The sequence below is a fragment of the Glycine soja genome, chromosome 4, assembly GCF_004193775.1.
Source record: "Glycine soja cultivar W05 chromosome 4, ASM419377v2, whole genome shotgun sequence".
NCBI lineage: Eukaryota > Viridiplantae > Streptophyta > Magnoliopsida > Fabales > Fabaceae > Glycine > Glycine soja.
This window is the reverse complement of record NC_041005.1, coordinates 47,615,300-47,627,950: the sequence shown is the minus strand read 5'-3', so window position 1 is coordinate 47,627,950 and position 12,651 is coordinate 47,615,300. Positions and strand designations below refer to the sequence as shown.

Sequence of the window (12,651 nt, the reverse complement as noted above, 5' to 3'; positions counted from 1 at the left end):
TTGTTGGTTATAATATACTGTTTTAAATTAGTAAAAACAAGATGAAGTAGTACCATGCTTTAAATTAGTAAAAACAAGAGGAAGTAGTACCTCATTAATTCCTGTAGTAAATCATATTTATAATATTTTACCTTAGCACCATCGAATGATAATAACAATAAAAAAATGACTTAATTGTATTTTTTGACTTTACTTTTGAATTTTTATATTCACGAATTTGTTTGTTGATGATGACTAACATGTCACTCTACTATATTGATGTAATAACTTTATTATAGTGCCATATCAATATTTTTATTAAATATTGAGCTTTAAGTTAAGAGATGCACTAAACTTATACAATTCAAATAGTAAGACAATCAAATTCGACAAGAAAAATATATAGACAAAACGTAAAAACATTAATTGCCATAAAAATTCAGGCAGTGAAAGTCAGTCTGAATTTGTAAGGTGGGGATAAGAAAAACGGGTTAGACCGGTATTCCCTTATAATTCGGGTTGAAAATTTCTGAAGTGTGTTGTTCGTGCAAAAGTAGTTGAGTTTTTTCCCACCAATTCACAAAGAGATGCCAAAATTGTCTTTGAGGTTTTGTTTTACTATATTTATCAGTGTAAATTCTACCCTTTTCACGCAAACCACTTTGGTTACTAGTTTTCATACCAGATTCTATCCATCAACATGTGTCAGTTAAGAATGCATGGTTAAAAGCACATCGGACTTCTACCTCATTCCTCTAGCGATCTCCGCCAAATCTTGCTATAATTAGTTATCTTTATCTACCCTTCTGAAAATCTTCCTTCAACACTCTTTCTTGGCTAATGGAATTCTTGAATGGTAAGGGTGTGGTTTACACGCCCGTGAAGGATGTGGACTTAGGCCCCTATAGCACCGAGTTCTACCTCCAAGCCAATGTCAAAGGTTCACCATGCAATGTTTTTTTTCTTTCTTTCTTTCTCATTCTTTCTTTTCCACCATCTTGGCACCTTGAATTCTTGTTCTTCTGGTATGGTTTTCCATTGAAAACTTCTTAATGATTCGCCTTCTGAATTATAACATTTACTACTCTTGGCTCTTGTTTGGAGCAGAGGAGTATGTATCACTGTATCAGGTTTATGGAAGGGTCTGCATGTGCTGTGTTTTAAGTTTTAACAACGATAAATGTTCCAGTTTCGAGAAATTATAGTTGCTTTTAATATCATTGGTTACTTAAGTTGAGAATTCGATATTTGGATCAGAATGTTAGCTTGAAAAGTCTTGATCATTGATGGATGATAGTCATGCACACCCACAAAATAGTGAAAATTCTAATGATCTTTTACATGACAGCTCCCCGCATGACTGGACTTTTGGTCAAGATTTTCACTCATTTGTTGGAGTGTCCAATACTTGGAACCTTGCTACTGTTCATACTGAAAGGAAACAATCTTATTCACCGGGTATGCTCCTGTTCCATGTCTCCATGACCACTTGTATAGTTGTATTTCATTTCTTGAAGTTCTGTTCAAGTAATGATTGAATTCAGTACCCTCTTTTTAAACTTCAGTCTGATTAATATATATATATATATATATATATATATATATATTCTATAGAAAATCTGTAAGCAAGTGTTTTTATTTTATTTCCACAGCTCATCACAAATGCAGAGTTCAAAGAATCGCCTCTCTTTGTTCCCCTACATGATTTTGAAGGTTTGAGAAAGAATATGGTCATGAGCATATTTGATTGTGAAATTTTGACCTTAGGTTGCTTTAAGAGAAAGTTGATCATGGTTTCTGTTTATTCTTGCAGGCTTAAAAGAAAAAGAAGTCAAATGCTTAGATTCTTCTTTATCTCCACCAGAGAAAGTTCAACTTGCTCTAGATTGCTTGCCTAAATCTTCAGAAAAAACACTAGATGGAACAAATTCTTCATTCTGTCGCTGGACAATAATGGATTATGCCAAAGCTTACCGCTCTGGGGACATAACACCAAGCTTGGTATTTTCATCTTTTAATTTTTCTTTTGACATGTTGTCATCATGTCATTACTGTGTTCACTCAATCAACACACTTAAGCATGCATGAAGTTGTATTGCTTTACACATAAAAAACTACAAGGTCATTTAATATATGGTATCTCTGTGATGATTACATCCACAAATCCTTCACATTTCTACTGGTTCTGACTTCAGAATTTTGATGTACTATTTCTTTCTACTTTCATTTTTGCAGGTTGCAGAACGATTTATTGCTGCTATTGATGAATCCACAAAACCCCCACTCCAAATGGGGTTCTTTATTCACTATAGTGCTGATGATATATTAAAACAAGCAACTGAATCAACTCTTCGATATCAGAGAGGTAGTACTTCACAGCAACTCAAGTATCAATTCAAAATAAGAAGACTTTTGTCAACCTTTAAATGATCCCATCTGAAAGGGTTGTTGTATTAAAACTCACAATTATGAATACATGTGTTTTCTGCATCTAGAAGTAAGATGTATGCTACTTACCTTTCCCCTACCCCACTTTCTACTAACACGTGATCTATGCTAATGGTACAAGTCTCATGAATATTATATTATAAAAGGAGTGCTATAATAATCCATTCTCTAACACACTTCTTCTAAGTTAAAATTTATTGAAAATTATGAAACCAGGAGTGGAGCTCATTAAATAAGTAGGACCCATAAAATTTTGCGATTTCTAATAAATTTCAGTCAATAATAAAAAGTGTGTTAGAGAATGTGTTGCTGGCACTTATATCACATTCTAATATTGAAGGCTAGAAAATAATAATTTAACAACTGAAATAGTACAGAAATTACAGAGTCATGACTTATGTGTCATCATTTGCAGACTATTAATACTTTAAAAGTAATAACTGCGGCACTGATTGCCTGTTCTTCTTCAGGCTTTATCCTCATTTATGTTCATATACTATGTGTACTCAAGAATGATCAGATACTCATTTGAAGCAATACTATTTGTGCAGGGGAACCTATCTCCCTGCTAGACGGAGTTCCTGTTGCTATCAAGGATGAGATAGATTGTTTGCCATATCCCACAACAGGTAGTGTAATGTGTTTATTGTTTTCTTTAGGGTGACCTCTGTTCAAATGATTATGCTGCTGATTTCATGATTCACTTAATCCTCTAAAAATGGTGTCCTCAAGGAGGTACGACATGGCTGCACAAAGAAAGGCCTTGTAGCGATGATGCCTGCTGCGTTAAGCGTCTAAGATTATGTGGCGCCATACTTGTTGGGAAAACCAATATGCATGAACTAGGGTCTGGAACCAGTGGGATAAATCCACATTATGGGTGAGAGCACCTTGTGTCATACTCATATTCACATTATGTTACATGACCTTTGGTGGACTTGTCTTCTAAACTAAGTATCAAGGAATGTACATTGAACTATTTGGTGATGAGAGTATGTCTGTTTATTTACTTTGTAGGCCTGCTAGAAACCCATATGATACCAATAAGATTGCAGGAGGTTCTTCTAGTGGATCTGCTTCTCTCGTGTCTGCTGGACTGTGTCCTGTTGCCCTTGGTGTTGATGGGGGAGGTATTTGATTTATATCTGTACATGAAAGACCAGAGAAATCAGCATTCATTTTTGCTTAGTAGCATTGAACATATATATGAATTTTCTAGGTAAATCTATTTCAGTAGTTCATGAATATTAAGAATACATATAATAGAAAAGTTGTGAATCACTATGATGTTTTCTCGTCTGTTCAGGATCTGTAAGGATGCCAGCTGCTCTTTGTGGTGTTGTTGGTCTAAAACCAACTTTTGAACGTATACCTAATGAAGGGTAGGTATTCATTTTTTGTTTCATCATGTTTAAATATTTGGAGGGTTTAATGACTTGGGAGAAGGATCTCCTGCTACATTCAGAGTTCTTCCCCTAAACTGGACTGTTGGGATGGTTGGAATACTAGCAGGCACTGTTGAGGACGCATTGATTGTGTTAGTACTCCTTTCTATGATATTTTTTCTTCACAGAAATTTTAAGATTGATTTTACAGCATCTATTGTTTCACTGTTTATAGTTATGCAGCTATCAGTGGTGAGATTCCATATCATAAAACCTTCAGTGTATCGGTAAGACCCTGATTTTCAAATTAATGATTCTGATAATTGCTTAGACTTCCTATGTTTCAAATATCACATGTGATTCTGATCAAATTTACACTCTGAAGTTCAACAGACTGAGTCTAAATTTAATCTTTTTCTAATATCTGTGAACTTCCAAACTCGTTGTGTAATACTTCAGACCAAGATAAATCTTCCACGGCTGAGCTTGACAAAGTCCATATCTGACATCAAGTTAGCAAAATACGGGAAGGTTAGATACCTGTTGCCGGCTATAAATATATACAATATAAAACTCAATATTGAAAAATACATTGTTCTAACATCATCATGTTGTTTAACCACTGCTTCCATCAATTAGTGGTTTGATGATTGCAGTGATGATGTCAGAATATGCTGCACCAAAACTTTGCACATGCTTCAGGATCATTACAGTTGGAAGGTACTTCAAAATATAAAAATGCTAACAAATGGTGACTACTTACTAGATTATCATGGTTGCTACTTTCCCTACTACAACAAATCTTGTGTGATTTGACTATTTGATGTGAATTTGGAAGAAGCCATCTTTTAAAAACAAAAAATTCCCAAAGCACTTCTAATACAATTAACTGAAACCATCATTGAAAAACAGCACAACACAGCCATTACTTGCTAACCTGCTAACTTTTTTTTTTTTCAAACGTACAAGATCATAGATGTGACCATACCAGAGATAGAAGCAATGCGCCTGGCACATTATATTACAATCGGATCTGAGTGTTCCACTGCACTTGATTCTTTTAAAGAAAAGTATGCCATCTTATAAACTCTTTGATTTCCCCTCCTTATTGCCCTCTAGATTGAGGAGTATGGTTGCTGACATCACCAAATTACTACCAAAGGAATTTTGCAGAATTAGGATGGGATGTAAGGGTAGCACAAAGCATTTATGGTGCTTTCAGCGGCTTGGAGTATCTTAAAGCTCAGAAAATGAGGTAAGATATGAAAAAATGAAGCCAATAAATTATGGTAATAAAAGTTAACTTAATGAACTATAGCCACAATATACACTGCAAACACGACATCTTTTTAATTGTAGAATGCATTCCTCTCTGCATTCGATGTTGATTATGCAATCGAAATTTTATCTTTAGCATGTGCATCATGAATTCACACAGTTGACACTACTTCTACTACTACTTGGTCACTTGGGGTGGCATCTAGGAGAGAGTTCTGAGAAAATTTACTAATTGAAAAAAGAGAAATGCTTGCAACATATACATTCTTTTGAACACACTATTATTGACTGAAAAAATTGAAAATTAGAAATCACAAAATTTTGTGAGTCTCACTTCTTATTTAATGAGCTTCCCTCATGATTTTGTAGTTTCCAATAAAATGTAACCAACAGTGAGTGTGTTGCTTTAAAAAAGTCCATAGAACTGAATTTGGTCATATCAGGAATTTTTGGATTTTTCTTTCCTATGGTATTTTTTTAATGGAGGCTTGTTAAAAATATGAACAGGAATCGCCAATTGCAATTTCACAAGAAAATATTTGCTGAGGCAGATGTCATTGTCTCACCAACAACGGGGTTTGTCTTGTTTCTCAAACTTTCACAAAATGGCTTCTATTGATGAAAAGCAGTTTTGCACTTTGGTAACACATTTATTTGTAACAGTGTGACTGCATATCAAATTCAAGATGATGCCCTTCAGACCGGTGAACTTGACTACGTGAATGGAGGTATAGTATAGATGAAATTCATATGATTAATGGCATTAAGCTCTGCATGTTATTTTGAAATAGTTGGTAGCATTAATAATAACAAGCACCAAAGTGGCTAGTAAAATCTGATTGTTCTGCCACCATTTTCAGCTGCACTTGTTCGTTATTCCATAGCAGGAAACTTTCTTGGACTTCCTGCTGTCACTGTTCCGGTAGGCTTATATTCTCTTTGCTTTGTTACATCATATGTTATGTTATTTTATGAGACTTTTAGATGCTACAATTGTATGCTAATGTGTGTTTGGCACCTCTCAGGTTGGATTCGATAGATTGGGTTTGCCTATTGGGCTTCAGTTTATTGGAAGGCCTTGGTCTGAGGCCACACTAATCCATTTGGCATTTGCAATGCAGGTAAAATTCCTTTCTGTAAAGAATATTTTTCTATTTTATATTATATTTAATCAAAAAATTATTACTTTGCTTTTATATTTTTTTCTATTTTTAAAATTGTGTATAGGAAACAGTAAAACTGAAAAAATAAAATTTTATTTTTCCGTGTTCCCCATATAAATTTTTGAAAATAAGAAACAAAATAAAAACAAGATAGTATTTTTTAAGAGAAAAAAATTATAAAATGGTAGTACAGAAAGTTTTACACTCATTCAATCACAATCCATCATATATGATAAGTTTACTTGCTTTTATGATAATTACTTTAAAAGTCATATTAACGACGAATTATAATTGGAAGACAATCAAAATAGTATATGACCATTAAACTCTTTTTTTAATTAAAGTAAAAACGAAAAAAAAAATGAAAAAAATAAAATCAAACGAAACAGAGACTATAAATATAGATGTGTGTGGGTGGAAAAAAGTATTGAGAAAGAAGAAGAAAATGAGGAAATGCCTTGGTTTAAGTCATCTCTAAAGCATCAACATGTGTGTTTTGGGTTCTTTTCATGCCAATGGGTTTAGCTTGTGATGATAATGATAGTTTGGGTTTTTTTATTGAATAAATCAATCCTAACTAATGTAATATCAAATATAAATTGATTAAATTTTATAAAGGTTATTTCGGGAGAGCCTAAGAAAAATTGCAATATAATTAGTAAATTTTCAAAGTTTATAACTATTGTATCTGATTAAAAAATGTGGTATTGTTTTGATATCAGGCTATCTGCATGTCAGAGTACAGAAAGCCCGAGCTTTACTATGATCTGCTGAGAAGGAAGAATAGTAGCAATGGCATGTCGTTTGACGCTAAATAGTCTTGTCTCACCAATTAGGTTTCTTTTTCTTTTCATTTCTGTTTGTGGATTTGTATTATTATTACTATTAAACTTTTTATGCATTTGTTTGATGGCAAGTTTCAGTTTGTGCCTTTATTATTCAATCCCATCAGCTTTGAGATAAGTTTTTACTGCCTAATATTTGCTAACAAATGTATCTTTCAGTTTTCCTTTTTCCTTTTTCCCTATATGCCAATTCTAAAAAAAATTACTTACAAAAGTAATTTTATTAATAGTTATTCATTTTCCAAAGTTTGTGTCTGCAAAATAATTTTAATAAATGTTTTGATATCGATTGATAAAAAAAATAGTCAAAATTATTAATAAGGATGTACAAATATTATTGAAATCAATTGTGGAAATATTTCTGTCAATAAGCATTCAATAGAGTTTTTTCTTTTATCCACTGCAAATTGTTTGTTTGATTGAGCAACAAACTTATGATTTTGACGCAGAATTAATTTTGCTCTATAATTGTCAAACGTGTTGGCTGCATGGCTGTTATCAAAAGTAATTCTATTTAGTTGTAAACTGGTTTTTCAACATAACATTATTGTAAAGTATTTTTACAATTATATATAAAAGTACGTTGTTTAATTATTTGTCATTTTATATATTCCTCTCCGGTTCAATTTGGATTTAATTGAATACACAATATGATGTCCGGACACTAGCAATTTCTTAAAGTTTTTGACACCTCAATTCTAACTTATGATGAAAATTGATCGGTAATGATTTTCCTAGTAATAATAGGTTCTTATTAACCGGTACTTTTTATTATTTTATTAACCAGTATTTTTAATAAGGCATTAGTTAAGAAATTAATATTAAAACTTTTTTTGATTAAAATCACGTTAGACATTTATTAAAAATTACGATCAAGTGCACTAATAATATTTTTCTAATAAAAGTTTAATTTCTTAATCACAAATGTTAACCAGTCCTAAGAAATTAATAAGAAAAATATTTTTATTAGAATACATAAAATTACATTATTCATAATTTTTTTAATGCACTTCTATAATTTTCATAATGAATACTTTATTTTTTTAATTTTTTATCTAGTGCAAGACCCTTTCTTAATTAGTACTTTAAAACATTAGCTACTTAATAATACAAGATAACAATAATCTTATTGTTGAATGAACCGAGTAAAGAAGCACAGGTAAACAACTAAAGAAACGTATTTTTTTGGTACAGAGGAATAAAAAGGTAGCAAAGAAACGTATGAAAACCCTTTTCTTCACCTTATATATATTGGAATTTATGTATTAATAATTTCTTCAATTTAAATCGCCACCTCGTTCAATCGTGAAGATACACCTTTGCTTTACAAGAGGTGCAATTTATGTATTAACAATATGACATCGATGAACACAGCCCACTATGTAATTCTAATTTATGTGTGAAAATTTTTTGTTCTGCAAGAGGTGCAATTTATATATATAAACAAGTAACTTTGGATTTAGACACGTTGAATAATTATAGATCGTATTTACAACTTCATTTTTTTCTTCACCTTATTTTTCAGTGACTTCTTGTTTTGCTTACACTCTTGCTTCTTTGGTTGAACCTACCAAAACTATAACGGGTTTTTTCATGAGTAATAGATGGGTTTAGTGAAACTAATGGCTCAGAATCTCTTTTGGACAAACTCAAATCACCTTTATGTAACTTCTTCAACTGCTCACCACCATTTTGGGAACCTGGTGTAACTTCACAAGCTAACTCCATAGGGCTCTCTGAATCAAGTAAAAAGTCTTCCAATGTTGCAAGGGACTTCAACTGCAGTCCAAGAGATTCGATGGTTTTTCGGCATTCAGCAAATTTACTTGTAGCCAATGCTAGTTCCTTCTCCTGCATTGAAAGATGCTAAGCTCTTTATATGAAAATACTTATGTGAAATATTGTTAATGCAAAATATTTAGAGTTGGACAACAGTCATCACTTGTATTTATCTACTTAGTAATCAAATGCAATTCCAACAAATCTTTTGTAATTTGAGACTAGCATCACGAGTTAATATTTGAACTAAAACTTAGCTTTAAGCCTTTAAGCATCATGCACTTGGCAATATTCACATTGAAAACGATAGAGATTATTAGCCAGTCTGTTTAAACAAATATATAATATACATTAAAGAAGGCTTAAATTGTGGAGTTCCCATTGTGTGTTACCAAACTGACCTGCTTTAACTCACTATTAGCACCTTCTCCATAAAGAATCTCAGTGTCCTTTTGGAGTTGAGCTTCATTCTTTATCCTCAAGAGCTCATCCTCCAACTTTCCACACTTGGCCAAATTCTCAGTGGACAAAGCTCGCTCTTTCTCAATCTCTTCCTCTAATGAACAAATTTTTGAAACCAATTCTTCTGCTTCAGTGTGAGCAACTCTGAGTTTTGACTCATCTATCTCTTTCTTTTCTTGAGTTGCTTTTAGTTTCTCGTATGCTTCTTCGTTTGATTTGTTTGCAAGAGCCAACTTAGTTTGGAGCTCTACTACCTCCAGCTCCACTTCCTTTATCCTACTCAGTGATGCTTCAAGCTGCTTTTGGCACTCGGTTAGATCCATCTCTAGCTCAAGTTTCTCTGCCTCCATTTTCTCTAGTTTCTTCTCCAGTGCAGCATTCTTTTGAACGATAGCTTCCACTTCAGCATTCTTTGTTCCACAGCCAACATTGAGTTGGTCAGATGCAGTACGTTCCACAGGAAAACTGCTTACACTTTCAGTATCTGGCAGTGCAACAAGCCTTTCCATCTCAAGGAAATCATCCATCAGATTGATCTCGGTTGAAAAGACCATACTATTTTTTCCAGCGGTGTTTTCATTGTTAAATTGATCAAGTTCCTTGATTAAAGCTGATGGCCATGAATCATGGTGGTTTGGCTCACCTTCACTCACATCCCAACCTCCTAATTTTTGCATATCACTTTCAACTACCAATTGCCTCTCTCCAATATCTGACATGCTGTCAGTAAAAGACTCTACATAAACTGAAGAGGCAGCTACAGACCTGTGATCATTAGCAGATAATGTTTTGCGAGCCATAGCTTTCAGTCTACGGCACTCAGCTTCTAGCTTAGCCACCTTCTTTATACTCTCCAAATGTTGCTTGCTTGCTGCTTCAGCAGCCTGAGTACTCAAATCCCTTTCTATGGTCCTGAACTTTAATTCCTCAAGTTGAGACTGTAGCTCTATTTTAAGACTTGAATTCTCTTTCTCCTTATCCCCAAGCCTCTGCTGAAGTTCCAAATGAACTGATGAAGCAGCATCATCTGCTTTAGCAGCATCAACAACTTTCCACTCATGATCGGGTTTTTTGGATTCCAAGCCGTAAGAGTTATTTGTTAGAGCCTCATGAATCTTTTGCTCTTGTTCTTCTTTAGCTTGTTGAAGATCCCTCATACACTCCTTGAGTGCCTCATTAAGATGACTAACTTGGTCTTCAAGAACTGAGTTTTTCTGTTTTGCAGTGTCGAGTTGTTGTTTAAGAATCAATAATTCATTTTCAGCCTTCTCCCAGCCTAATCAAAGCCATATAAAGGTCTTCAGTTCATTAGTTAATGTAAGTCTTTTAACCCGAAAAAAGAAAACAAAACAATACAAATGCCTTTCAAAGAATTTGGATTAAACTTCCTAATAATCCCCCTAGAGCAAAAGTTTATGATATAGTCATGGCTACCCTAGGCAGGAGAAATGAATCATGGACAAGCAGATGAAGCACATTTTAGTATAACCCCTAGAGCATGTTTGGATAATTTTAGATATTCGTTTTTCATAAACCATAGCAAGATCAACACTTGAACAAACACAACTATCAGACCAAAAAAACACTCAATTGCAACTGCTCAATGCCTCAACAGATTTCTCATTTAGATAAACTTGTTTGTCAAATCAAGGTGAAGTTATTGAGATGCAAGATGGCCAGCCAAACAACAGATACCTGAGACAGCTTCTTCCGCAACTTTAGCATGCTGCTTTGCCAAATCTTCTTTGGCACTAGAGTTTAAAAGAGCAGCAGATAATCTTTCTGTCAGAGTCTTCACATCATTAACTTCATCATTTGGTGCAGCCTCACACGTGCCTTCTGGAGACGGAGTAGTTTGGGTGGGATATACCTTTAAATCATGGTAAAAAAACATCATTCATCAAATTCCCCCCAATTTACATTAATTTGAACAATCAGAGATCTCAAACTAAAAGGAGGACAGAATCAATGGTCTAAAAGCTTTAGGAACTTATATTCAAGTAAAATAGCAGACCAAACAATAAACAATGTCTTCAACCTTCCTAGAAACTTCAAATCATCTCAAGCAATAGACTAGTAAAACAACAACAGTCCTCTCCCACTAGGAAGCAAGCAGCATTCTAGTCTATTGTATTCTTGACTCAACAGGTTTTCTCTTCTTATTTTCCCTCCCTATCACTTATAGTTATAGCTTGGAATGGATAAGGCCACATTCTTGGTTCAGAATTTCTCAATTTTGTAGTGTTAAAGCCATGTCATTTTAACTTATCTATCTTCTTTACCAACTTCAATAAAGATTACAACAGTCACTTCAAAAATAGCTACTACCTTAAAAACTCACCCAAACCACAAATACACAGAGCTATCTAAGTTCTAGGGTATTCTCTCCCCCACTCCCCCTTGTTCAGTAATGCAAAATAATGGAAACAAATATAATTAAACCATGATAGCATGCAAAACTGAAATTAACAATGTATGCAGCTAAAAAGATGGCACCAGATCATCGGAAAATCTTTCAGAATGAGACGACATTGAGCCTGAACTCTCAATTTCACCCGGGTTTTTCTCAGACGACTTCCTGCGCCATAGCCAACTCCTCCTGTCCATGTCCATCCACAATTTAGGCAAAGCAACACCTCCTTACTTCTTCACACAACAACATGAACACTACTACTGCCCAAAACCCTTTAGTCTAAATAGAACTGGATCTGGGGCTATCTGTGGAATGAATAAGAGGAAGAAGGGAGGGGTGGCAAATTGTTCTTTAAGCAAAACCCAGAAATAAAAATGAAGAATTTGAGAGCCAGGTGTTTAATCTTAAGAAGTAACTTGCAAAGAAAGACAGATAAGTAGTTACAGAGAGCTTTGCTTAGAATTCACTTTCCACCACCATCTACCTCGATTTTAACATTTACACATAGAAAAAGGATCACTGGTAAAAGATAGAAAATATGGGAAACAAAAAAAGAAAAAAAAGTACTATTTTATAAAGCATATCCTATGGCTATCTATTATGCTATTCCTTTACACACACAACTCAAGAGTCTGAGGGTTAGGCACCTACCATGACTCCCCAATTTCACGCCACGAGAAGGGTCTATCGTCTATGTCTATCTACTGTGTCAATGCAATTCAATTCATGTGCTGAATCCAAAGAGTGAAGATTATTCAATGAGTTAGTTGTTTGTGATGTGGGAAGAGAAAGAGATATTGGAAAAAAGTGACAGAGAAGTTGAAGAGGGTTGTGACAGACAGAAAAACAGGATAAGAGCGTTTCTGTGAAGTGTGAACGGGGTCTCAAAAGGTCCACTG

The 12,651-nt window shown here is 34.0% G+C and overlaps 2 protein-coding genes across 4 annotated transcripts; one reads left to right on the top strand and one right to left on the bottom strand.

Annotated features, from left to right (window-relative positions):
- The first annotated feature begins 539 nt into the window (after positions 1-539).
- On the top strand, positions 540-7,216 carry LOC114410048 (fatty acid amide hydrolase-like). The gene is made up of 20 exons (XM_028373791.1): positions 540-919; positions 1,328-1,437; positions 1,632-1,692; positions 1,793-1,980; positions 2,215-2,344; positions 2,979-3,056; positions 3,160-3,307; positions 3,445-3,557; positions 3,734-3,809; positions 3,893-3,964; positions 4,048-4,099; positions 4,272-4,343; positions 4,452-4,532; positions 4,782-4,882; positions 4,975-5,067; positions 5,598-5,666; positions 5,754-5,818; positions 5,951-6,012; positions 6,116-6,211; positions 6,976-7,216. Exons 1-20 carry the CDS (start codon positions 820-822, stop codon positions 7,069-7,071), a joined length of 1,863 nt encoding a protein of 620 aa, XP_028229592.1. The 5' UTR covers positions 540-819; the 3' UTR covers positions 7,072-7,216.
- A 1,316-nt stretch (positions 7,217-8,532) lies between these two features.
- On the bottom strand, positions 8,533-12,651 carry LOC114410047 (filament-like plant protein 3). 3 transcript variants are annotated; one of them, XM_028373788.1, is made up of 5 exons: positions 12,404-12,651; positions 11,836-12,057; positions 11,035-11,209; positions 9,279-10,615; positions 8,533-8,949 (listed from the first exon to the last, which is right to left on the bottom strand). In XM_028373788.1, exons 2-5 carry the CDS (start codon positions 11,950-11,952, stop codon positions 8,620-8,622), a joined length of 1,959 nt encoding a protein of 652 aa, XP_028229589.1. In that variant the 5' UTR covers positions 11,953-12,057; positions 12,404-12,651; the 3' UTR covers positions 8,533-8,619. The 3 variants fall into 3 exon arrangements, with proteins under 3 accessions (XP_028229589.1, XP_028229590.1, XP_028229591.1); XM_028373789.1 differs by having other exon boundaries at positions 11,836-11,938; positions 12,404-12,650; XM_028373790.1 differs by lacking the exon at positions 11,836-12,057 and having other exon boundaries at positions 12,404-12,650.

What these genes read in the sequence shown, in the direction of transcription:
- LOC114410048 (XM_028373791.1), top strand. Translation starts at nt 820, where the DNA reads ATGGAATTCTTGAATGGTAAGGGTGTGGTTTACACGCCCGTGAAGGAT. An exon ending in CCTCCAAGCCAATGTCAAAG is followed by an intron (nt 920 to 1,327) that starts GTTCACCATGCA and finishes TTTACATGACAG; the next exon opens with CTCCCCGCATGACTGGACTT. An exon ending in ATTTGGCATTTGCAATGCAG is followed by an intron (nt 6,212 to 6,975) that starts GTAAAATTCCTT and finishes TTTTGATATCAG; the next exon opens with GCTATCTGCATGTCAGAGTA.
- LOC114410047 (XM_028373788.1), bottom strand. Translation starts at nt 11,952, where the DNA reads ATGGACATGGACAGGAGGAGTTGGCTATGGCGCAGGAAGTCGTCTGAG. An exon ending in AAAGATTTTCCGATGATCTG is followed by an intron (nt 11,210 to 11,835) that starts GTGCCATCTTTT and finishes CATGATTTAAAG; the next exon opens with GTATATCCCACCCAAACTAC. An exon ending in TGCGGAAGAAGCTGTCTCAG is followed by an intron (nt 10,616 to 11,034) that starts GTATCTGTTGTT and finishes GGCTTTGATTAG; the next exon opens with GCTGGGAGAAGGCTGAAAAT.